The 25,823-nt window shown below is 40.2% G+C and overlaps 1 protein-coding gene and 1 long non-coding RNA gene across 3 annotated transcripts in view; one reads left to right on the top strand and one right to left on the bottom strand.

The window, feature by feature from the left end:
- PHF3 (PHD finger protein 3) overlaps nucleotides 1–25,823 on the top strand; it is a 47,588-nt gene that overhangs the window by 5,249 nt on the left and 16,516 nt on the right. Inside the window, exons 2-8 of one of the 2 annotated variants that reach the window (XM_072142196.1) lie at nucleotides 1,776–2,042; nucleotides 15,118–15,267; nucleotides 16,155–17,652; nucleotides 18,571–18,889; nucleotides 20,519–20,702; nucleotides 23,494–23,641; nucleotides 25,135–25,291. In XM_072142196.1, the coding sequence (XP_071998297.1) occupies nucleotides 1,799–2,042; nucleotides 15,118–15,267; nucleotides 16,155–17,652; nucleotides 18,571–18,889; nucleotides 20,519–20,702; nucleotides 23,494–23,641; nucleotides 25,135–25,291 (2,700 nt within the window). In that variant the 5' untranslated portion in view covers nucleotides 1,776–1,798. The remainder of the gene's footprint in view (nucleotides 1–1,775; nucleotides 2,043–15,117; nucleotides 15,268–16,154; nucleotides 17,653–18,570; nucleotides 18,890–20,518; nucleotides 20,703–23,493; nucleotides 23,642–25,134; nucleotides 25,292–25,823) is intronic. The other variant, XM_072142198.1, reaches the window with a different exon arrangement.
- LOC140121957 (uncharacterized) lies at nucleotides 7,534–15,583 on the bottom strand. Its single transcript, XR_011854228.1, has 3 exons — nucleotides 15,445–15,583; nucleotides 15,063–15,207; nucleotides 7,534–7,867 (listed from the first exon to the last, which is right to left on the bottom strand). It is a non-coding gene; the product is annotated as an uncharacterized lncRNA (long non-coding RNA).

Below are 25,823 nucleotides of genomic sequence, written 5' to 3'. Positions count from 1 at the left end.
AGCACTGTCAAGTATGAGAGCATATTAGGCCCAGCCTAAAAAAAATGTGTTTTTTCACCAATTTCCCAGTACACGTCATAGAATATTAAAGAGGACCTGTCACCCATAATTTCTGCACTAAGAGCTGCTTACTAAAGTAAGCAGCTCCTAGTGCTTGATCAAACGCTGCAGTGTTAGAGTGATAGCGTTACCGGAAACCTCCGGTAACACTATCAATCACTGCGGCGGGGTACAATGGAATCATCGGACAGCTCGCAAAGCTGTCAGATGTATTCATGAGGGGGCGGTCCGAGGCGCTGCCTCTTCCCCGAACCGCCCCGCTAGCTCCATATGACGGCAGTGACCTAACCACGCTCCAACCCCGCCCCCTCATGAATACGTCGGACAGCTTTGCGAGCTGTCCGACAATTACATTGTACCCCGCCGCAGTGTTTGATAGCGTTACCGGGGGTTTCCGGTAACGCTATCACTATAACACTGCGGCGTTTGATCAAGCACTAGGAGCTGCTTACTTTAGTAAGCAGCTCCTAGTGCCGATAAATTGGGTGACAGGTCCTCTTTAAATACCATCACTATGAAGTGCAATTTGATACGCAGAAAACCCTCACACAGCTCATTACATAGAAAAGATTTAAAAGTTATGGATTTTTGAAGGTGGGGAGGGAAAATTGAAAACGCAAAAATGAAAAAGGGCTTTGGCTGGAAGGAGTTAAAAAAGTGCTTATGTTCTACTTGTTGTCTGGGATAGTCTGCAACTCTAAAAAAAAGTTCCAAGTCATGAATCTGGTGTTGCTCTAGCAGTAGTTCTATGTTTACGCCAGTATAGTGAAGTGGCAGAAATAGTCCTGCATAATTTTTTTAGCAGTTAAAACTTGCAAAAAACTGCAATGTAACTTTTTGGAGCCTTTTTTTTAACGCCAAAAAAGCCAAGCAAAACAAATAATAAATAATCCCCATTGTCTTTAAAAATCTACCAAGCTACACTGTACTGCAATAAAATTGTATGAGCGATCAAAGTGTAATTTCTGTATTGGGGCAGTATAGTAAAGTCAGTTTTATTAAAAAATAAATAAATAAAGAACACCCCTGAAATCACCCTTTTCACAATGAGTAATTACATATTGTATAATACAAATAAATATCCCCACACACGCACACAAAATGAACATTGCTGTGTCCATTACTATCTTGGCCAAGAGTATATGACTGTTTATATTCAAATATAAGCCGAAACACCTAATTGTACCACAAAATACTGGGAAAACGTATTGACTCAAGTATAAGCCCGGGATGAGAAATGGATTGGTCAGAGCCTCATCTCACTCATGATGCCCTCATGCCCTCCGCGCCCCCCCCCCCACTCTGCAGATGCCTTCTGGAGACCCCCCCCCCTTTCCCACACTCTGCAGATGCCTTCTGGAGGCCAACCCCCCCCACTCTGCAGATGCCTTCTGGGCCCCCCCCCCTTCCTTCCCACACTCTGCAGATGCCTTCTGGTGGCCTCCTCCCCCCCACTCTGAAGATGCCCTCCAGCAGCCTCAGACAGAAAAAGTCTTATTTGTTTTATTACAATTGTATTTTATTTTTAAGAGATTCTTTTTCTATTTAGTAGGTGTTAAATATTATACATTGGGGGGATTTAGTAAGTCTTTGTCCGCCATTTATATGTTTAACATTTTTGTGTAGATCTACAGTACACAGTGTTGGTTATTTGTTACTGAAAAAAATGTAACAAAGTTGGCAAAATTGAATTACACTTGATTATTTTTTCACAGGTCTGAAATATACAGAATTCTTCATGGATATAGTTGACACATTCAACCATTTAATCCCTAGTGAACATTTGGATGATGCCCTGTTTCTAGGCGATAACCTAGAAAGTGAAGGCTGTGACGAATTTGCCACAAGCCAACATGTAGTTGAAGACTCCTTGAAGAACATGCTCAGTGACAAGGATCCCATGCTTGGATCTGCAAGCACCCAATTCTGCCTACCAGTTTTGGATAACAGTGAATCCAATTTCCAGTTACCACCCTCAGAAGGTGTGTACATGAGAATTTACAGTTTTAGACACATGGCAACAAAGTAATCAGCAGACAGATAAAATCTGAGCCAGCAGTATGACTTTTGTTTGTGGGAAATTTGGTTTGCTAACAGCAACACTCAAGGGGGTCTACCACCACACCCACCAGTATAAACCACTGGAAGTGCTATACACAACCCCCACAGTACATCCGAATATATCTTTGTAATGATCTTTGTCCATATATTCAGAAAAAAATATTTGTAAATGAGGCTTTTGGCGCTCTTGGGCCATTGGCTTTGCTCCCAAAACTCTTTGACATGTGTCCACCTTCTCATTCTCGTTGAGTGCTGACCTTGCCCTCCCCCGTCACTCCACAAATGGTTGAAATCCTTTGGAAATTTTTAACTGCCAGGCCTGCATTTTGAACAGATTCAAGTGTCCTTGTTCATTGCTCCTGTCCGTTTCTAAGGGTGCGGTCACATGTGTTTACATTGCGTTTTGAAACACAACTTAACAACTGTGAAGAGGAGATTTGTCTGATTGCATTGTGTTAACATCTTGTTTACATAATGTAAACGCATTAAGGCATTCAACCTGGCATAGAAAAGCGCCTCAGTGGCCCACTGAGCCACTGGCTGCACCCTGTTCACACACCTCTATGCCAACTTGGCGTGGAGGTGGCATAAGGAGGGAAATAGGCATAGTTTACTGGTCATGCACCAGGAACTACACCTTTTTCAGAAATGTGACGCACAAGCTCTGATAAATCCCCTATTGTATTGACACTGCATTATGTAAACATAATGTTAACTCAATGTTAATGTACTGTTAAAACAATACAATTGTCACTACATGTGTGGCATGTAGTGAGCCAGTAAGAGGGGCACGGGGCATGTGCTGGGCAGTTAGAGAGGTTCTCAGTTGTGGAATTTCAAACATTTGCACAGGGCTGTGGAGTTGGTAATCTTCTGACTCCACAGTCTTGTTTTCCTGGTCACTGTAGCAGTGCTGTGATAAATGGTGCCATTCCTTCCAAGTGCCTTATTCCTCCTTAAAGATCAGCACACATTCTTCTCAACTAAAAAGGGGACCAGGGGTGCACAGCTCAAGCCGACAGGCCACATACTGTGGGTTGTGGCCGGAACCTTGCTGAAAGTCCATTGAGCGCTCCCATAAGTGATGGAAGTGTTTATTCCATCAATACTGCCGGGTTCTCTCCTGCTCCTGGCCCAGTCCTGAAGCTGGCAAGTACGACTCAGACAATGTGACTATGAATATGAATAGGTCGCTGCATTTGGAGGCTTACTTTTAAAAGAACAGTAAGAGAATGACCCCTCCTTGGGAAGATCAAGGCAGCCGTTCATTCCTTCTGATAGCCGGCTAGTGATCCATTGTAACTACTAAAGCCTGACTGTGGGAGGTTTAAATAAAGTGTCAAAAAGCAATGTAGAATATAGTAGAAACCATCTAATAATTGTCCACCAAGGAAGTCAATAAAACAAGTGAAAAAAAAAGTTTAACCCCTTACCGACGGGTCCCGGTGCATGGAGAGTGCTCGTGGGATGAGCCCTCTCCATAGCTGGTAAGTCTTTGCTGCATATTGGTGTTTTCCTGCCAATCTTGCCGCAGATCTTCGCTCCCTGTGATGTCATTGTAATGAATGAGGAAGAAAATCCCCATATACTGCCATACTGTAGTACCCTAAAGTACTACAGTTAAAGTACCCTAGGTAGTCTGAAAAATAGTAAAAGTAAAAAGAAAAGAAAAGTGAAAAACAATAATTAAAAAACCCTAAAAATTCAAATCACCCCCTTTCCATAGAACTGATAGAAATATCAATAAACAGTAAAAATCATAAACACATTGGGTATCGTCCGAAAATGCCTGATCTATCAAAATATAATAACAGGTTTTCACTTCATTTAACCACGTAACGGAAAATAGTGCCCAAAGTCGAAAATGGTACTTTTTTGCCATTTTGAAAATTATAAAAAAAAAAATCAATAAAAAGTGATCAAAAGGTCACACAGTCCTAAAAATTATAGCAATGAAAGCGCCATCAAAAGTCACAAAAATTTACACCACCCACACCTCGGTACAACGAAGGATGAAAAAGTTATTGGCGCCAGAAGATCAAATAAATACAAATATTTTGTACAGGAGGTTTTAACTTTTGTAAATGTATGATAACATTATAAAACCTATACAAATTTGGTATCCCTGTAATCGTACGGACCCAAAGAATAAAGGAGACATGTCATTTGTGGAGCACAGTGAAAGCTGTAAATTCCAAGCCCACAAGAAAACGTCGCAAATGTGTTTTTTCACAATTTTCACTACATTTGGAATTTTATAAAAGAAAAAGCCCCTTAAACACACACAAACGCTTATACAGGCGGTCCCCTACTTAAGGACACCCGACTTACAGACAACCCATAGTTACAGACAGACCCCTCTGCCCACTGTGACCTCTGGTGAAGCTCTCTGGATGCTTTAAAATAGTCCCAGACTGCAATAATCAGCTTAAAATTGTCTGCAATGAAGCTTTATTGATAATTCTTGGTCCTATTACAGCAAAAAAATTTGAAACTCCAATTGTCACTGGGACAAAAAAAAAAATTGTCGGAAACTACAATGATAAAATATACAGTTTCGACTTACATACAAATTCAACTTAAGAACAAACCTACAGTCCCTATCTTGTATGTAACCCGGGGACTGCCTGTACTATAAAAATATAAAAAATTCTATCCCATTCAGTTAACCTCATAATAGGAATAAAATGTTATTTTTTTCACTGTTTAGTTGCCTTCTAACATTTTGAATGTCATACATTTCTAAAAATTTTAGGTATGAACATTTCAGTTCTTTACAGCAAAATTACCATATCCATAGTTTTGTATATTAAATAAAGGTATGAATGTCAGAATATGGCGACACGAAAAGACATCACAAAAAATAAACAAAAAGTGTTATTTGAACTGCGGAACAAAACCTGTCAGAAAATTGCCATTGCAAAATGTAAATGCAAAAATGTAATAGTTATGGATTTTGTGAAGAGAGGAGCAAGAAAGAAAAAGGCTTAATACTTAAAGGGTAGGTGCTATATTATTATTTTTTTTTCCTGGTTATGCGGTAGGTATAGTATATGTATTTCACTGAATAAACTCGCGATGTAGAGAAATAATAACTCCTTAATTAACTTAAATTCACTGTAGTTGGAGGTATAATGTCAAAAAAATAAAACGTAACCTTTATTTTTAGAAAAATAAAAATGAGACAGAGCTCTGATTGCACGTTGACTAGTTTCTCTGTTCCACTGCTGAGGTGCGTAAATATGTATATACACTGCACTTTATTAATAGTGGTCAGCAGGGAATAAGTAACAGCCGATAGCTGGGATGTGATTATGGATTGGCTCACAACCCAGTTATTCGAAGTGAGGCGGTGCTATCACTACTATTGGCAGTCTTTTTATTGCCAAAGAGTAGTTGCCAGGTTTGCTACAGGTTTATATCCTGCCTAATCCAATCTAGCTAGCGGTTTCTGTACAGATTGGGTAAGAATATACTGGCTCTTGCTTCTAGCTACCAATTTTAGACCAAATTCTGTTCTGTCCGGTTGATAATTCTCAGCTTGTATTGTAGCTTCTAGGCTAACTAAGCTGTATATATTCTGCCTAGACTCATTGCAACTAGAGGTAGCTGGGCACTGCCTCACTAATAGATATCCCTAGGACCCGACGCGTTTCTTTTGCCATTCTCATCAGGGGTCTCAAAGTTTGGCATATTAGATTAGGGTATATAGTATTAAACAGCGTGCGGTGTACACGTCCGGCATAGTCGTGGCCGTGGCGCGCGCCCGTGATGCTCCGCCTAAATACAAAATCCTGAGCCCGTCATCGCTAACGAGCCCCCTCTCCTGATCAATCAGGTGTCCGAACGTCACTGATGACGCATGTTGTGTGGGCGTTCTGGCTCGGCCAATCGGTTGTTAGGGGAGGAAGAGGGGAGGAAGAGGGGAGTGTCCGTGAGAGACTGGGACCTCCCCCAATGCCTGATTGGTCGAGCCTGGAATAGGGGAGTGTCTGGGAGACTTATACCTCCCCTAACAACCGATTGGCCGAGCCAGAACGCCCACACAACATGCGTCATCAGTGACGTTCGGACACCTGATTGGTCAGGAGAGGGGGCTCGTTAGCGATGACGGGCTCAGGATTTTGTATTTAGGCGGAGCATCACGGGCGCGCGCCACGACTATGCCGGACGTGCACACCGCACGCTGTTTAATACTATATACCCTAATCTAATATGCCAAACTTTGAGACCCCTGATGAGAATGGCAAAAGAAACGCGTCGGGTCCTAGGGATATCTATTAGTGAGGCAGTGCCCAGCTACCTCTAGTTGCAATGAGTCTAGGCAGAATATATACAGCTTAGTTAGCCTAGAAGCTACAATACAAGCTGAGAATTATCAGCCGGACAGATCAGAATTTGGTCTAAAATTGGTAGCTAGAAGCAAGAGCCAGTATATTCTTACCCAATCTGTACAGAAACCGCTAGCTAGATTGGATTAGGCAGGATATAAACCTGTAGCAAACCTGGCAACTACTCTTTGGCAATAAAAAGACTGCCAATAGTAGTGATAGCACCGCCTCACTTCGAATAACTGGGTTGTGAGCCAATCCATAATCACATCCCAGCTATCGGCTGTTACTTATTCCCTGCTGACCACTATTAATAAAGTGCAGTGTATATACATATTTACGCACCTCAGCAGTGGAACAGAGAAACTAGTCAACGTGCAATCAGAGCTCTGTCTCATTTTTATTTTTCTAAAAATAAAGGTTACGTTTTATTTTTTTGACATTATACCTCCAACTACAGTGAATTTAGGTATAGTATATGTATGCTGCAGTGTTATATTTTACCTTCTGGGAATAGTTTCCCTTGTAAACATGATCTAATCTGTCCAATAAGTAAAGCCGACCCTTAGATCCGACCCTACCAATGGAAATCTATCTACTTTCCTATTCTCTGAATACAGATCCAGTGCCTGGCCAAGCCCATTGCAACAGCGTGCTTACTTTCTTACTTACCTGTGTGAAATAATTTCATTAGTGCAGCACTGAACACTAGCCTGTGATGTGATGATATAGATTCCCGACAGGGGGATGGACACCCTCTAAGTGTCATGCTCCTGAATGCACCTGTGGTATCATGGATACTAAGGGCAGCCTATGTGCTGCTCTTTGTCCTGGCAGAAGTCACTGTTATTTCCCCACCCCTGCATTTCGAAAATAAAGACTTTTCTGAGGAGCTCGGAGAGGAGGTTGCCATGGGGCCGAACTGTGGGACTGCAAGAAATATTGCAATCCCCTCCCTGTGGGACTGGAAATGGTTGTTTAGATTTGTTTTTTGTGGCATTTACCCTTTAAAGGGTTGAAGAGTAACTAAACCATTGAATCAACTTTTCTTTATTGCAGAAATGGCTTGTGCAGAAGAAATGTAACATTGTAATACACTTCATTATGGAAAAGGAATAGAATTTGTTCTCGTTGTTTTATTTGTAGAGCATGAGAGCAAAATCTTCTGTGGGTGCGGGACAAAATCACAAAAGGATATAATTAGTTTGCATAAGAACTTCAAGATCACAAAGATCTATAGAAAAGCAACAAATACATTATCCAGAGCAAATATCAGATGTGAAATAATGGATACCATTTTTTAGGTTGGCATCTGAAATGGGTTATACCATAGAATACGCTCAAACATCTCATTGGTATTTGCTGCCGTCCCTCAAGGAGCATATGAACTGCACATCTTGCCTGGCAATAATTTCCTAGGAATTAAATAGACAATTGTAGTTATTGTTGTATTACTATAGTGTAAAATAGTTTTATAATCTTTAATTATATAGTCATTTGTCACATTATCGTGTTGGCTGTTGCCACCTACTCTAGTTTTGCCTACTTTCAGTTGCACGCTGTGAACTAATAAAGTGTCTGCATTTATGGTGTTTATGCCATACTTATAACAAGACTATCCAAGTATTGGTCCCCTGCATGTGATTATTGGTGTGTGATTCAGTTCTATTGCCACATTTGCCCATGGACATGCAGTCTGTCTTTACAAAGTTCTTTCCTGATCCACTCCATAATAAACTGTAGGAGGTATTGTTAAAAAGAAGACTAGTTTAGGAATGACAGCGACCCAGCCTTGGAGTCACTGAGACGCGTAATGCATGAAAGTCACCTTTGGTTTGCCAGTCATGCATGCCAACACAGGTCTTTGGAGCAATGGCAACATCCCTCTTCTCTGTCAGCCATTGAGATGTGTATTTCTGGATTTGGTAAATTCCAGGAGAACATTATTTGCCTGACTGGATTGTACCACATCTCGTGGAAGGCTAATTAGATAGGGTTGTTTTTCCGGGATTGGAGATTACCCCTAAATTCCAATGAGGGTAATTCTAAGGCTAACTACACACATTGTGGATTGTCATGCTTAATATCCACATGAAAATCATCAAGATGTGCAGTTTTTATTTATGTTTTTCATGCAGATATGTTTATTTAGTGTTGCGTTTTGTCTGTTGATTTTCCCACATGCAGTTTTTCCCCTCTTTTTCCCCTATCACTTTATGCTGAGGGAATTCTGCATGAAAACTGCACTTTAATGCAGATTTTCACTCTCCCATAGACTTCAATGTAAAAAATAGCGTATGCAAAAATTTGTGAGAATGCACAAGAAAAGTAACATGATCATTATTTTGTTTTCTGATCATTGTCTACATTACTGTTTTCAAATCACATTTACTTTAATACTACAGATTTTCTGCACCAAAATCTGCACTGAATCTGCAATGTGTACAGATAGCCTTAAAGGGGTATTCTCATCTGGGCATTCACATTTAATTAAATTCATTTGCCATATGCAAACATTTCTTCAATTGGATGTTATTAAAAAAAATGTTCCTGTGTGAAGATAATTTCTCATAAATGTAGTCATGTAGTCCCTTAGAAACGAGATAGCTTCCCCGGATACGACCACCTCACACTCTGGCAGCGGTGGCCAGACATGCGCTAATGAGCTCTGCCTGACCACCTGGATTCAGCGATCATTACCACAGGGCGGCTGTAGGATATGCAGTAACTCCCAGACATTTAATATTCAGAAACTTTTTGTTTCTTTGTGCAATCTCTCCAGCAGACGTGGCCGTAACCAAGGACACAGTCTTGTTTCTAAGGGACAACATGGCTACATTTATGATAAATTATCTTCACACAGGAACATTTTTTTTAATAACATCTAATTGAAGAAATGTTTATATATGGCAGATTAATGAAACTGAAAGTGAATGCCCAGATGAGAATACCCCTTTAAAGGGTCAGCATACCATAAACTTTGGGCTATTCTAAACTTCCAGCAGAGAAGACTCTTTTTTTGTTACAGCATGACAGCGCCCCCACTCACAATGCTAGGTACACAAAGGCATGTTTAGGTTGAGCTTAGTTTGCATGAGTTGACTGGTTCAGAGCCCCGACCTCAACCCCATAGAACACCCTAGGATAAACTTGAAAAGAGAATAATAGTCTGGCCATCTCATCCAACATCAGTGTCTGACCTCAAAGATGCTTTTCTGAATAAATGGACAACAATTCCATTCCAAAGTCTTGCCAGATGGTAGATTAGAGGTCTTTTGAAAAAAATGAAAATAGAATTTTCTCAAAAATGAGCAGGGCTAGTATAATACATTGCAAAAGTATTAGGCCCCTTTGAACTTTTCTACCTTTTGCTACATTTCAGGTTTCAAACATAAAGATATAAAATTGTTATTTTTTGGTGAAGCATCAACAAGTGAGACACAATTGTGAAGTGGAATGAAATTTATTGGATAATTTAAACTTTAAAAAAAAAAACATAAACTGAGAAGTGTAAAAGAGAAAAAGCCAGCTCACCAGTAGTTCCTTTCTTGCAGTCCTCCCAGGTGCACGGATAAGCGTGTAAGCCCACACGAGTATAGAAAGCTCAAATGTATGCAGATTCCAGCACGATCACGGAGGACGCTTGTAGTAGTTCAACACTTTTATTTCATGCGTAAAAAGTCACAAAACATGCAGCATATGGACATAAAAATGACCTACGCGTTTCGTCTGGTTAAGACTTAATCATGGTCTACCACCAAAGAACTTAGACTAAACATTTAAACCCTGTGTAGCACACCTGTTGGGCGGGGAATGGGTCACATGATACCACCTAATACGAGACGGCTAATTTAAGCTTGAGCCTGTTTATGGCCCAAAATAAAAGGGAAGTGATCCATTCCTAGTCCAATTAATAAAAACAATGCTATAGACATGTCTTAATATGGGAACAATAATTGCATATAATAATAAAATGTTCGCTTTTGGCACGAGTTAGCGGTGCGGAAGCTATTACGTATTGATCCATTCCACAATACGAACATTCTGCACTCTTATATCTTAGGCACTGTAAACCTATCTTAGGCACTGTTACACTACAAACAAGACAAAACACATCCTTTTCAATCTGAATCTATGGCACATGAACTCATATGAGCCGAAGACGTACAAACATAGTACTGCTTGTGCCTTCCGACCTATCCATCCCTAACAACCCATGTGAGCCTGATTAAAGGGATCTGGATATGTAACCTGTGTTGCAAAATACCAAAATGACATGTTGCATATTTCTGTTCCAGTCTACTTCGTATGGCTAACTACAGAGAATGCAAAGCATCGAATGACATCAACTAAAATTAATCCTGGTGAGGCTTTATGCTATAATCTATATATTTAATGCCTTTTTATTACTTCAATAATGGGGTGAAAATAAGGCACCCTTTGCAAGTTCTTCTGTAATTTATAATACCCGCTTCTCTATATGATAATTCATAATGTGCTAAATTACAGATTCCATATTTATTGCTCAGTTGTACCAGAGTATCAAATCTCTCCTGGAATTTAGCCCCAAGGGCACCCTGGTTTCCAGCGAAAAAATCCAAAAAGCCTCTCGATTCAGGAGTTTTCTCCTATGATCACCACCCCTGGGTGGACGATGCACCTTCTCTATACCTTTCCAGGAAAAAGACGTGGTGCTCTTTCCATGAACATCTCGGAAGTGTTTCGACACCGCCGAGATGTTACATTGGGTGCTGGAGACATCTGATAAGTGGCGCCTAATACGTATTTTCAAGGGGCCAGTGGTGCATCCTACGTATTGTAGTCTGCACACGTTGCAGCAAATCATATAGACTACGTTAGGTGTATTACAATTAATATAGGTGCCTACTTTATGTCTGATGTTGTTAACATATGACGTGACAAAATTTGTTGTGTCTAACAAGGGGCAAACCTTGCAAACTTTATGACCACATTTGTGGTTCCCTGGATATTGTAACCATGTGAATCCCCCTTTGGATTTATGGCTATCAAACATACTGGGACTGACTTGGTTGCCTATGGTAGGGGCCCGTTTAGTACTAAATCTGATACCTCCCTGCAGGCATTTGGCTGTAACCTCGTCCTGTTCTAATATCGGTGTATATTTTTTAATAATATTTTTAATCTTGTGGAATTGGTTACTATATGTGGTAACAAATGTAATGGGTCTTTGGGGTCCCTCCTCAAAGCTAGGTGTTCGGGTTTTAGGTTTTAACAAAGTTTGTCTCTGTATATTATTCACTTTGTCCCTGGCCTTTTTTAGAATTGCAGGATTGTACTGTCTTTCTCTTAATCGATCACATACCTTGTCTGCTTCTGAATTAAATTTGTGTGTATCAGAGCAATTACGTTTAGTTCTTATAAGTTCCCCTATAGGGATATTGTTAATGACATGACTAGGGTGGCATGATGTGGCTAGCAATAAAGTGTTACCCGCTATTTCCTTGCGGTACGGTAGGGTCTCTATTTGTTTCCTGTTGCCTCTCAACACAATGTCTAAAAATGGTATTTCTGTATCATCAAATGAACCCGTGAAACTTAGATTCATGTTGTTTACATTGATATACTCTTTAAACTGATTAAATGACAATTCAGACCCCTTCCAAATAAAAATCAGGTCGTCAATAAAGCGACCTGCCCATTGTATAACATGCCTAAAGGGATTGCTCTCTGAAAACAAATATAGTATCTCCCATTGTGTCATATAGATGTTTGCCAGGGAGGGGGAGAAACGGGCCCCCATCGGGGCCCCCCCTACCTGCAAATAAAATTGCCCATCGAAAATGAAGAAATTATGTTTTAAAAGAAATTCTGTAGTCATGATGAGAAATTCCTTCAAACCATCTGAATAGGTGCTAAACTCATTCAGATGAATGGCTAGATAGTGTATAGCCTGATCATGCGGTATAGAGGGGTATAGTGCTACCACATCGCATGTGGCCCAACCCCAAGTTTCCTCCCACTCTAGTTCATTCACCACCTTTAAAACATGCAGAAATATGCAACATGTCATTTTGGTATTTTGCAACACAGGTTACATATCCAGATCCCTTTAATCAGGCTCACATGGGTTGTTAGGGATGGATAGGTCGGAAGGCACAAGCAGTACTATGTTTGTACGTCTTCGGCTCATATGAGTTCATGTGCCATAGATTCAGATTGAAAAGGATGTGTTTTGTCTTGTTTGTAGTGTAACAGTGCCTAAGATAGGTTTACAGTGCCTAAGATATAAGAGTGCAGAATGTTCGTATTGTGGAATGGATCAATACGTAATAGCTTCCGCACCGCTAACTCGTGCCAAAAGCGAACATTTTATTATTATATGCAATTATTGTTCCCATATTAAGACATGTCTATAGCATTGTTTTTATTAATTGGACTAGGAATGGATCACTTCCCTTTTATTTTGGGCCATAAACAGGCTCAAGCTTAAATTAGCCGTCTCGTATTAGGTGGTATCATGTGACCCATTCCCCGCCCAACAGGTGTGCTACACAGGGTTTAAATGTTTAGTCTAAGTTCTTTGGTGGTAGACCATGATTAAGTCTTAACCAGACGAAACGCGTAGGTCATTTTTATGTCCATATGCTGCATGTTTTGTGACTTTTTACGCATGAAATAAAAGTGTTGAACTACTACAAGCGTCCTCCGTGATCGTGCTGGAATCTGCATACATTTGAGCTTTCTAAACTGAGAAGTGTGGCGTGCAATATTATTCAGCTCCTTTACTTTCAGTGCAACAAACTCACTCCAGAAGTTTAGTGAGGATCTCTTTCATTTCAAACAAGGAGAAGACTGATCAGAGATGCAGCCAAGAAGCCCATGCTCACTGTGGATGAACTGCAGAGATCAGCAGCTGAGGTGGGAGAGCCTGTCCTTAGGACAGCAATCAGCCATACACTACACAAATCTGGCCTGTATGGAAGAGTGGCAAGAAGAAAGTCATCTCTCAAATATATCCATAAAGTTCGCCACAAGCCATCTGGGTGACACCAAACATGTGGAAGAAGCTCTGGTCACATGAAACCAAAATTGAACTTTTAGGTGTAAAAGGAACCCTGCTCCTCACCCTGAACACACTATCCCCAAATGTGGTGGCAGCATCATGGTTTAGGCCTGCTTTTCTTCAACACGGACAGGGAAGATGGATGGAAACAAATACAGGACCATTCTGGAAGAAACACAACCAAAACAAAACAACCCTTGAATAAAGCCATTAAAAATTGTATATGCTTTATTACAGAATCAATACATAAATATATACAACATATACCATCCAGTTAAATTAACCAAAAAGAAGGGGAAAACCTGTTGGAGTGTGTAAGAGACCTGAGACTTGGATGGAGATTAATCTTCCAACAAGACAACGATCCCAAACATAAAGCAAAGTCTACAATGGAAGGTTCACAAATAAATGTATCCTGGTGTTAGAATGGCCAAGTCAAAGTTGAGACCAGAATCCAATCAAGAATTTGTGGAAAGATCTGAAAACTGCTGTTTAAAAACGCTCTCCATCCAACCTCACTGAGCTCCATCTGTTTTCCAAGGATGAATGGGCAAGAATTTCAGTCCCTCGATGTGCAAAACTGATAGAGACCTGATACCCCAAGTGCTAGAGAGTATTAATTGTAGGGGACCAAATAATAATGCTCGCCCCACTTTTAATTTTATTATTTTTACAAAAGTTTGAAATATCCAATAAATTTCGTTCCACTTCATAATTGTGTCCGATTTGTTGTTGATTCTTTACCAAAAAAATGTCAATTTTATATCTTTGTTTGAAGCCTAAAATGTGTCAAAAGCTAGAATGATATTTCACGACAGCAAGGCGCTAGACTTTATTTAAAATTATTGAAAGAAATATTTTATTTTGAGAAATATTTGAACACCCAGTATTAACTGCAACAATATTTTCTGGGTTTTAGACCTGCAGCTTTGTAAATATATGGCAAAAAGCAGTTTTGGTACCCAAGAAGAATATAGAAATGATTTACAACCACTTCTCTCCTCTCCTGTCCAATATACAAATAATAAATAAAGCCTTTAATGTCATGAGGTTCTTAAAGGATGTCTGCCATTAGATTAATGGATGGTAGATGACTATTACATCCCCGTCCTGCCCCAGTGTGTCCCAAGCTTAATTTCTTATTTCTTTGCATGGCCGCATTTCTGCAAAAAAAAAAAAAGTTTATAAGATATGCAAATTAGCCTGTGGTGCTCTGCAAAACACCATTAGGCTCCGCTGTAATATAATTCATGCTCACTCTGGGGTCGTGCCAGATGCATTCTGAGAGCCTGCAAGATTTGGAAAGAGAGCCAATGACATCACCGGCTCTCAAAATGCAGCTGGCATTATATTACAGTGGAGCCTGATGGTGCTCTGCAGAGCACCACAGGCTAATTTGCATATCTTATAAACTTATTTTTTACAAAAATGTGGCCATGCAAAGATATAAGAAATGTAGCTTGGGACACACAAGGACAGGGTGGGGAGGTACGTCATAGTCACCTACCATCAGGCAATCTGATGGTAGATGTCCAAGTACGATTTTTATAGCCACATTTACCTACCGATTGGAAGAGTTTTGCCATATCTTAAAGTTTGTACTGTGTTTTTCTTTCCGAGGTGTTGGTCTTGATGACATAATGGATGTGGGTGTCGATAAAGTCACTGTAAATGTTGTAGAAGACATGATTCTTTCGGATAAGGATGTGCCTAAATTGGAAGAATCATCCAGGAAATCAGTACGGAAATCACCACGCCTAAAAGCACAGGGTAAGTTTTGTAAGTTAAGCCTAACAGAATATGAGCAAATGTATTTTCATCACTACTGCAAGAACAAAACTATCTTGGTTTAATTTTCCTTTAAGAAGACTTGAATATCCAGCATAGGTAATTCTGTGTGTTAATACAAGATTGAATTTTACACCCTAGCCTCTTTACTTTTAATACCTTTTACACCCTCTTACATCTAGGGAAAATTGTTTCCATTCCCAGCGCCTGTATAAGCTGTAACTGGGATTGCTCCTGAAAATTCAGGGCAATCCTGGCAAATGTGGATTACTTGGATGCTTGGATTCCCAGTACAGCTCTGATTACTCTCTATGATACTAACATGCCCTGTGTGACATCACATGACCATGGACAGGCTTTTATCCACAAGAAGTAAACAATGAAGCCTCCTATAAATTTGGTAATGTAAATTTGTTATCCCCGACTCAAAGGATAAACGGGAGGTGCCATTTGGAGTGCTGAGTGAGCCTTAATAACAGAGCCCACAAGAAAATGGCACAAAAGCGTGTTTTTAGTCATTTGGAATTTTTTTCCACTTCCCAGTAGATAGCATGGAAAATTAAATACTGCCACTAGGAAGTACAATTGGTTATGCAAAAAGCAAGCCCTTATAAAGCTCCGTACGCAGGAAAATTACAAAAAAAATGTATGGATTTTTAAAGAAGGGGATCAAAAAACAGAAATGCAAAATCCAATGAGGGCATCAACGGGAAGGGGTAAGGTTGGCTTGTTTTGGTTTACAAATGGAAACAAATGAATTGACTTATTTTTTTGAACATTCAGTTTGAACCTCGGTCCTCCTAGTTTATCTGCAGTCAGTTTGCAATGTAAGCTTATTCCAAATTGAGTTATGTTTCTCTTTTTAACAGAACCTATTCGATCGCTGAGGAAAAGCACTGTTGAAAAGTCTTTGCATCCTGTTTCAAGTCCCAAGAAAGCTAGATGTTCAAGGAAAGATACAGCAGCAGATAAAGCAAAAGAAGAGCACATTCTACAACTGGAGGCTAACGATATAATAAGTAACGAAGCTATTCCGTTAGAAACCACAAGTGCATCTCCAGCAAGTTCAAGGAGATCAACTAGAATAGCAAATAAGGATAAAATTAATACTGCTGAAAATAAATCAACAGAAGAGTATTCTAATACAGTAAATGATAAGGATAAAGGAGATACTTCTGAGGCTTTACGTGATGATGCCCTTATTTTGTTAAATGAAAAAAGTACTGATAAGGTTGTGGTTAAATTGACGGAACTTGACTTGAATAATTCAGGACAGCATGCTACTACCCAAGTCTTAGCAAAAATAGGTGAAGATAAAGAATATGAGTTACATCAAGCTGAAGATAAAAAGACTGATATAATATATAATAAAGTTCATGAGGAGCTTGCACTTTTATCAGGTGTTGTGGACTGTAACCTGGATGTAAAAGCTGTGGTGCAACCACAAATGAATGATGAATGTATGTTGCAAAATGCTGAGCAAGGATCCTCACAAGGTGGCAGTACTGAAACGTGTGTGGTTCCTTCTGAGGTTTTGGATACCAGCAATACATTTCATACTGAAACCAATGCTTCTGCCATAGGTACCTGTACAGAAAATCATCCAGAAAGCAAAGAGAAAGCTCAGGTTACAGAAAATGAGAATGAGATTAAGAAAAAGAAAAGTAACAACAGAAAAGTTGTAAAAAAAATTGAATCCCCCACAGCAAAATTGGCCATGTCTCAAGAAAATGCAAAAAAAAGCCTTCCCCTTTCAAATGAGGCCAACATGCATACCAAGCCCCCCAAAAGTAGGGCAAAAATCCCAAAAAATCTCAAGCCTCAGTCTATGACCCAGCCTGAAAAGGTGAAAATGTTGAATGTAAAGAAGAGACTATCTGACAATCCAAAGGCAGATAAAGTCCCTTTAAAGAATAAAATAAAAAAGAATTCAGATCTGGTGGACAGAAGACGTAACTCGTCTACAATCTTAAAGCAATTGGATGACGCATTAAGAGATGACCAAGGGCGATTTAAAGAAGTTGCACAAGTGGTTTCACCCAGGGCACGTTCCAGGAGCTTGTCTCATTCTAGTGACAAACTTCTTAGTAAACAGACACCCTCAAAAGTGAGCAATCCAGCCAAGGATGATGGGGAAAGGAAAGAAGTAACTGAGCAGTCTGAAGAGAAAACAAAGCTTAAAAAGTCACTGCCTCCTCGCCAGAGAAGGAGCAGTAAAAGTATTTCTGTTGATGAGCCGCCGCTCTTTATTCCTGATAATATTCCTACTATTAAAAAGGAAGGAACAGATGTGACATCTCCAACTGATAAGTATGCCTGGAACCCAAGCAGACATTGTAGTTCCTGCAGAAAACTTCATGGGAATCGGTAGGTTGAGGTTTTTTTTACAGCAATTGTTTTATTCCTTATCTATTTTTTTTTTCTGAAATGCAATATGACTTTGCTTTAGTGCCTCAATTGTTGTGAATTATCACTATGCAAGACAACAGTTATTGATAGGACATCTGTGATTTTGAGAATGTAAGTGCTGCAACTTTATAGAGAAAGTAACCTTCCAGTTAAACTAACCCACCTTAACTAAACATATATTTAACAACTGCTATCATACAATACTACAACTATTTATATTGGTCCACTCCATGCCTCTAAAATTCCCCAGTCTGTTCATAAAGTTGACACACCATCTATGCATATTCATGCTCTTCTAGCTCAGCAGTGTCTGCAGCTTCCTGATGGCAAGATCTTGCTTTCTCTTCAGCTGAGTGAATTCAAGGAATGAGAAAGACATTGGTTGTGTCTGAAACAGAAGAAAATTCCTGATGGAGGGTGATTGAGGGGTGGAGAGAGACGTTGACTGTGTTTGACTCTGTGAAAGAATTCCTTAGGGAGGGGGGAATGAGGGGGTTGAGAGAGCTGCCGTGAAGAAAAATCAGCTCCTCATTCACCACTGCCTCAAGAATTCTCTTCAGCAAGTTGCATCTCTCTTGCGTCTAAGGTAAGAGGAAAATAGCTGGAGTTGCGTACGACTGGACAGTCTTATAGGATTAATTATCAGGATTTTAAACCTGGTGCAGAAATAAGGATTTGTAGTCCAACTCTACACTGGCCTGTTCTGTGTGTCTTTTCTGTTTCATGCTCTTTGCAATTCTTTCTACAATATGTAATAAAGCCAGTGGTCATTTAACCGTTCATGTGCATTACACAAGATAGGATGAATTTTTTGTTTTTGCAGTGTGAATTACATCACATATTTCCTACCTGATAAAATATTTTTATATTTGTAAGGTTCATGGTGGGTTGTGGAAGGTGTGATGACTGGTTCCATGGAGATTGTGTTGGCTTAAACCTCGCTCAAGCACAGCAGATGGAAGTGGAGGATAAAGAATACATATGTGTCAAGTGCTGCTCAGAAGAAGAAAAAATGCATATTACGGAATCCAACATTTCTAATGATGATCAGAGGAGTGATTTACAACACGATAAGAAATGTTTGGAAAATGATAAAACCGTAATAACAGAATGTCAAAGCTCCCCACAGGAAAAAGCCAAGACAACTGATGAGTCCATAAAAAGCAAAGAGCACAAGGTCAAAATTTCCAAAAAGGTATTTATAATCTTATGGGTCAGGTCTTTACTGGGTTTATGCATTTGATGCTCATGATGCCCCTTTTCCCCTTCCATCTTGCCCCATGGAGATTATGTTAATGGAATTGTGTGTGTCATGCTTTGTCTTTAGATGAGGCTTTCACTTTAACCTTTAGTCTGACATGTTTTATAAAGATCAGTCTTTATTAGGAGTCCTCTTATTATTACTCACAGACCAGCTAACTGTCCCGAACAATGGCCTCTCCTATAGACATTAAAGGGGTTGTCCGAGTTTTGAAAAAAAAATATATGTGGCTGGGAGTGGGCTGCCTAAAACAATAAAGCTGTACTTACCTTCCGGTGCCCTCCGGTATCCAGCGCTGCTGTCGCTCTGGTCCGGGCACCATGTATAAAAACATGGCCGCCAGAGCAGTGCTGCATTCAGCTTCCGGCCGGACCCGACAACCTTCCTGCCCCCATACACAATGCTGTGTATAGGGACGGATAGGCGTACCTGGCCACGGCCGGCCGGAAGCTGAATGCAGCGCTGCTCCGGCGGCCATGTTTGTTTACATGGCGCCCGAACCGGAGCGACAGCACCGCTGGATACCGGAGGGCAGCGAAAGGTAAGTACAGCTTTGTTTTAGGCAGCCCGCTCCCGGCCACATAAATATATATATATTTTTTTAAAAAACTCGGACAACCCCTTTAAGGAGTCGTTGCCATGCCCCATTCCCCATGTCTACGTGGCTGCTCTAAAGACAAACCCTGAACTGCTGTTATCAGAGCAAAGCAGCAAGCTTAAATTATGCAGAAGATGCAGTACTTTTTTTTTTAAATAAATAAGATTTAGAAAATAAAATGAGCACATGGAAAATGCTATCAATCAGATTTTAATTACTAATACCATCTAAATAAAAATGACATACAAATTTTTATGTAGTTACCTCCCTCATGGTACATATTGTAATTAACATTGGGCTGTGCCTGTGGGATGTGACTGTTCATATAATAAGAGTTACATCACTGGGGAAACACCCTGAATAACGACAGCAGTAAATCGCTGGCTCCTTCCAATGTTCACTACTTCACCTGTTTTCAGGCAGCATACCATGGGATACGTCCTAGCTCTTTATTGTGAATTTACGTCCCATATATAGATACCTGAACTGTGCTGCCATAAGATAACAAAGCTGCTACTTCTCTGACTAATCCCAGTGTAGATAGTAGCTTACACAAGTGCGTCAAAAGTCACCAGGTCAAAGTGCAATCCGAGGTTCAATCCACTACCAAGCAGTGGATGATGTATACAAGCATGAGTCACAAAAGGTCAGACAGGTGTAGTATGGAGAAAAACCTTTGCAAAGACACCAGTGAAGTAGGAACTGCTGTGCTGGCAGCTTTCTTAGGTGAAGCTCTCTTAAATATCACATAGATGCAGAGTAGTTGCTGAAAGAAGACTGTAAGTTAGTGTTTGCCAGCAAGGCTTGCACCTTACCACTTATGATCAAGGTGGCAGACCAATGAGAACTGCCATGGCAATCAAAGTATGTAGCCTGATATGCCCTTAAACATGCTATTCAGTAACTTAATGCTGTTTGTAGGTTTTCTCTTAATAGTTAAACTCTAATGTTCTTTCTGCTCTTAGATCTCTGGAGATACTAGGCACTCCACTGAAAACAAAGATTTCGATATTAAAAGACAACACTCTTCTAATCGTAAGAGCTCTACATCAGCTACATCTGTCCATCGAGTGTCAGAGGAAAGACGGGAAAAGACTTCCAAGGATTTAGCAACTGCATCCACACATGATGAAAAGACTTCAAAGTCTGGTAACTCAAACATCTTATTTGTACATTTATACCTATTACATTCCAGATTTTCTGGGCATACTGTAAATTTTAACCGGTTAAGGACCGGGCCCTTTCCTGTTTTTTCATGTCCATTTTTCACTCCCCACCTTCAAAAATCTATAACTTTTTTATTTTTACACGTAAAGAGCTCTGTGATGGCTTGTTTTCTGCGTAACAAATTGCACTTCATAATGATGGTATTAAATATTCCATGCCATGTACTCGGAAGCGGGAAAAAAATTCCAAATGCAATGAAAATGGTGAAAAAACGCATTTGCGCCATTTTCTTGTGGGCTTGGATATTACGTCTTTCACTGAGCGCCCCAAATAACATGTCTACTTTATTCTTTGGGTCGGTACGATTAAGGGGATACCAAATTTGTATAGGTTTTATAATGCTTTCATACATTTACAAAAATTAAAACCTCCTGTACAAAAATAATTTTTTTTATTTTGCCAACTTCTGGCGCTAATAACTTTTTTATACTATGGTGTACGGAGCTGTGGGTGGTGTCATTTTTTTGCGAAATTTGATAATATGTTCAATGATATCATTTTTAGGACTGTATGACCTTTTGATCACTTTTTATAGATTTTTATAGATGTTTCAAAATGGCAAAAAAGTGCCATTTTCGACTTTGGGCGCTATTTTCCGTTACGGGGTTAAATGCATTGAAAAACCGCTATCATATTTTGATAGATCGGGCATTTTCGGACGCGTCGATACCTGATGTGTTTATGATTTTTACTGTTTATTTATATTTATGTCAGTTCTAGGGAAAGGGGGGTGATTTGAAATTTTAGGTTTTTTTATTATAATTTTTTTTTTTTAAACTTTTTTTTATTTTTATTTATACTATTTTTCAGACTCCCTAGGGTACTTTAACCCTAGGTTGTCTGATCGATCCTATCATATACTGCCATACTACAGTATGGCAGTATATGGGGATTTTCTTCCTCATTCATTACAATGTGCTAAAACGAAATAGCCTCGGGTCTTCGGAAGACCCGAGGCTATCATGGAGACGGATCGCCGCCCCCCGATGACGTCACGGGGAGCGGCGATCCCAGGTAAGATGGCGGCGCCCATGCGCCACTATCTGTTTGAGGCTGCCGGCAGCTTTGCCGGCAGCCCACGCTCTGAAAACACCCGCGATCGGTGCTAGCACCGATCGCGGATGTTACCGGTAAGCCTTTGCTGTAATATGCAGCAAAGACTTACCGGCTATGGAGAGGGCTCAGCCCGTGAGCCCTCTCCATGCAGCGCGACGCGACCGCCGCCGTGAATACACGGCGGGCGGTCGCGAACCGGTTAAGAGATGCTTTAAAATAGTGGGATTTTCATTGATGGCAAATATCTGCATTAGGGAATTTGCACCATAGCTTGAAGTGAAATTGCTGGACTGCTTACTGGTATTTCAGCTAATACAAATATTTACTCAAGAGCCCAGAATAATAGGAACGTTATGCATATGCATGTGCAATTCTGCTAGAAGTAATTAATTATTAATGCAAGGTTCCTTGATGCCCGGTAACATAAAAACATTGTTCTTTTTTGGGCTCCAAACCAGATGAGAAAATTCCCTTACTACTATACAATTCGTACTATACCTAGAAATTATGTTTTTGCCAACATTCTCAGCATCGAGAATCTGAAAAGCTGCTTTGACCAATGCTGGATTTGGAGCACTCTGGTGCACTGCTGTGTGAGAGCTCTTCACTTTACTGTTTCATCCCCATCCAGTTACATTCTTGAAATATAAATTACATTTTTAAAAGGTAGGAAACAGCCCTGGAGATCTGTTTAACCTAAGGGTACATTCACACTACCGTATACACGGCCGATATACGTCCTCCATAGATGGCAATGGGCGCACGGCGCCCTACGGGAGCGGTACGGTGCAGCACACGTACCGCTCTGTACCCGGGACAAAAAAAAGATAGGACCTGTCCTATCTTTGCCCATAATATGGCGCCGTGCGCCATGTATCCCTACGGAGAGGGGCGGCTGCGCTCACCTCCTCCTCCTCTCCCTGTGCACTGCCGTTGCCCGGTACGGTACGGGCGGGCAACGGCAGTGTGAATGTAGCCTCACACTGTATGTAGCTCTGTATTTTCAGAACTGCTGATATATTCCTGTTAATGTTGATTATGACATGATGCCCTGAGGCTCTTCACTAGGTAGTGTATTTCGATTAGTTAGGGGTTGATGGGTTAAACACTTTCTTTCTATTTCTACTTTTCAGTAGAAATGCATGATACCCATCTGAGCACTATTTTTATATTAACCATAGCCTCTACAAGGTCTACCTTCACAGGCCTCGACACCCACTACCACGGAGCACTTCTTTCATGCCCGTGACCAGAGGTTGCACTAATTTTTTTTCAAGAACCTCATTTTGCCCCAAAATACTGGGAAAACTTACTGACTCTTGTATAAGCCAAGGGCGCTAAATGCAGCCACTACTCTTTAATGAAATATCCAGCAGAAGCCTGCCCTGCCGGGAGGAGCCACCATGTCTTTCACCTGTGAAGTTTACAAAACTGCACCTAAAACCACCTCAAAACTAATCGGATGCAGTTTTAACTGCAACGTGTGACCGCATCCTGATGCTTTCTATAGCAGGACACCAAACAGAGATCTAGAAAACTCTGTGGGATTGATACAGAAAAGCATATTTTGAGTGAGGGAGGGGAAAATAAAGGAAATTGGTAACCATATTAACAGTTGGCTAAATCAACTAAATATTTTATTTCCTCTTATTTACAGGAGTTACTGAAAAGACAGACATTAAAAAAAGAAAACCAGAAAAGAAAGGTTCATCATCTAGTGTTACCTCGCCATCTACACCAAAGCCATCTGTAGAGCAAATAAGACAAAGTGTTCGCCACTCTCTAAAAGATATACTAGTGAAGAGGTAAACTAATCCTAAGTATACAATATAGTGTGTAGGTAATTCTTTTGTTGGCATCCTCGCTTCTCATGTTATGAACTGGTTTGCTCTTTAACCCCTTAAAGGAAACCTACCACTTGTAGTGGCAGGTATAAGAGGGAACTACCGAGCACCAGCTCAGGGTGAGCTGGTGTCGGAGCTTATTTTTGTTAGTGTTTTAAACCGCAGTATCGCGGTTTAAAACACTTTTTAAACTTTATGGCCGGCGCTGCTTCGTCGCACGGAGGTACGCGCTCGGCGCACCATGCGCGCGTCCGTGCACGCAGCTACATAGGAAGTGAAGGAGAGGGCCGTGCGCACGGTCGCGCACATGGTGCGCCGAGAGCGTACCTCCCTGCGCCGAAGCAAAATAAGCTCCGGCACCAGCTCACCCTGAACTGGTGCTCGGTAGTTCCCTCTTATACCTGCCACTTCAAGTGGTAGGTTTCCGTTAAGGACGCAGGGGTTTTTCACTCTTTTCTCGCTCTCCACCTTCAAAAAATCTATACCTTTTTTCATTTTTCCGTGTATAGAGTGGAAAAATTGGAAAAAAACTGCATGTGTGCCACAAAAAAGAAATTTTGGAATACAGGACGTCCCCTACTTAAAAAAAAAACGACTTGCAGACGCCCCCTAGTTGCATACGGACCTCGGGACGTTTTTAATTTACTGTACATTAGCCCTAGGCTGCAATAAACAGCTATACCAGTTATCAAAGGTGTCTGTAATTAAGCTTATGACAATCCAACATTTTTAAAATCCAATTGTCACAGAGACAAAAATAAAATTCGGCTTGGTTTACGATTATAAAATATACAGTTCCGGCTTAAATACAAATTCAACTTAAGAACAGACCTACAGAACCTACCTGCCTGTAATGCTGCCTGTAAATCTTATTGGAACAAAGTTAGTTTTTCTCCAATTACTTTGGCTGTATCATCATCCAGTCAGATTACAGATGGTCCCCGATTTAAGAACATCCAATTTACAGACGACCCCTAGTTAAACGGCCCTCTGGATGTTGGTAATTTACTGTACCTTAGTCCCAAGCTACAATGATCAGCTGTAAGAGTTATTAAAGGTTTCTCCAATGAAGATTTATTGTTAATCCTGGTTCTTGTGACAATCCAAAAGTTTTATAATGCAATTGTCACAGAGACCAAAAAATTGTGGCTGGAGTTACAATTATAAAACATACATTTTTCGACTTGCATACAAATTCAACTTAAGAACAAACCTACAGAACTTATCCTATACGTAACCCGGGGACTGCATGTACATGGATAGATTTGTGGACAAGGGATGGGAAGCAGTGAGAGAGTTTATTCCAGAAACATTGTTACACTTCACATGCACACACCAAGCTACCAATTGAGGCAAATTTTGTTGTGAGATATAGTTTAGGCACTAAATGAAGAAAAAATACATGTTAAAGAACTTTTTAAATGCAAATTCCTCTTTCTTTTTTTTTTAAATAGACTTTCAGAGTCACATTCGAAGATTCCTGAAGAAAGAGCTACAAAAGTATCAATCAAGATTGAAAAGGAGCTATTTTCATTTTATCGAGATACAGATGCAAAGTATAAAAATAAGTACAGGAGCTTAATGTTTAATTTGAAGGATCCTAAAAACAATGTAAGTTTCTATGTTTATCAAAGCACTGTATCTACTAAACAATGGCAGCTCCTGTTTTCTTTAGATATACAGGCGGTCCCCTACTTAAGAACACCTGACTTACATACGACCCCTAGTTACAAACGGACCTCTGGATGTTGGCAATTTACTGTACATTAGCCTTAGGCTGCTATAAACAGCTGTAACAGTTATCACTGGTGTCTACAATGAAGCTTTATTGTTAATCATGGTTCTAATGACAATCAAACATTTTTAAAATCCAATTGTCACAGAGACCAAAAAAAAAAAATAGCTGGGGTTACAATGATAAAGTATACAGTTCCGACTTACATACAAATTCAACTTAAGAACAAACCTACAGACCCTATCTTGTATGCAACCCGGGGACTGCCTGTAATCAGGGGCGTAACTAAGAAATGCAGGGCCCCATAGCAGACTGAATGGAACCCCCTTCCCTCTTAAAAATATACATATTATACTCATATACGCACATTTATACAATTTTGCACACATATAGAGCATAAACAGACAT

Source organism: Engystomops pustulosus, chromosome 3 (genome assembly GCF_040894005.1).
Source record: "Engystomops pustulosus chromosome 3, aEngPut4.maternal, whole genome shotgun sequence".
In the NCBI taxonomy this organism is placed as follows: Eukaryota; Metazoa; Chordata; class Amphibia; order Anura; family Leptodactylidae; genus Engystomops; species Engystomops pustulosus.
Note: the sequence above shows the minus strand (reverse complement) of the source record. Positions and strands in the feature narration are given on the sequence as shown.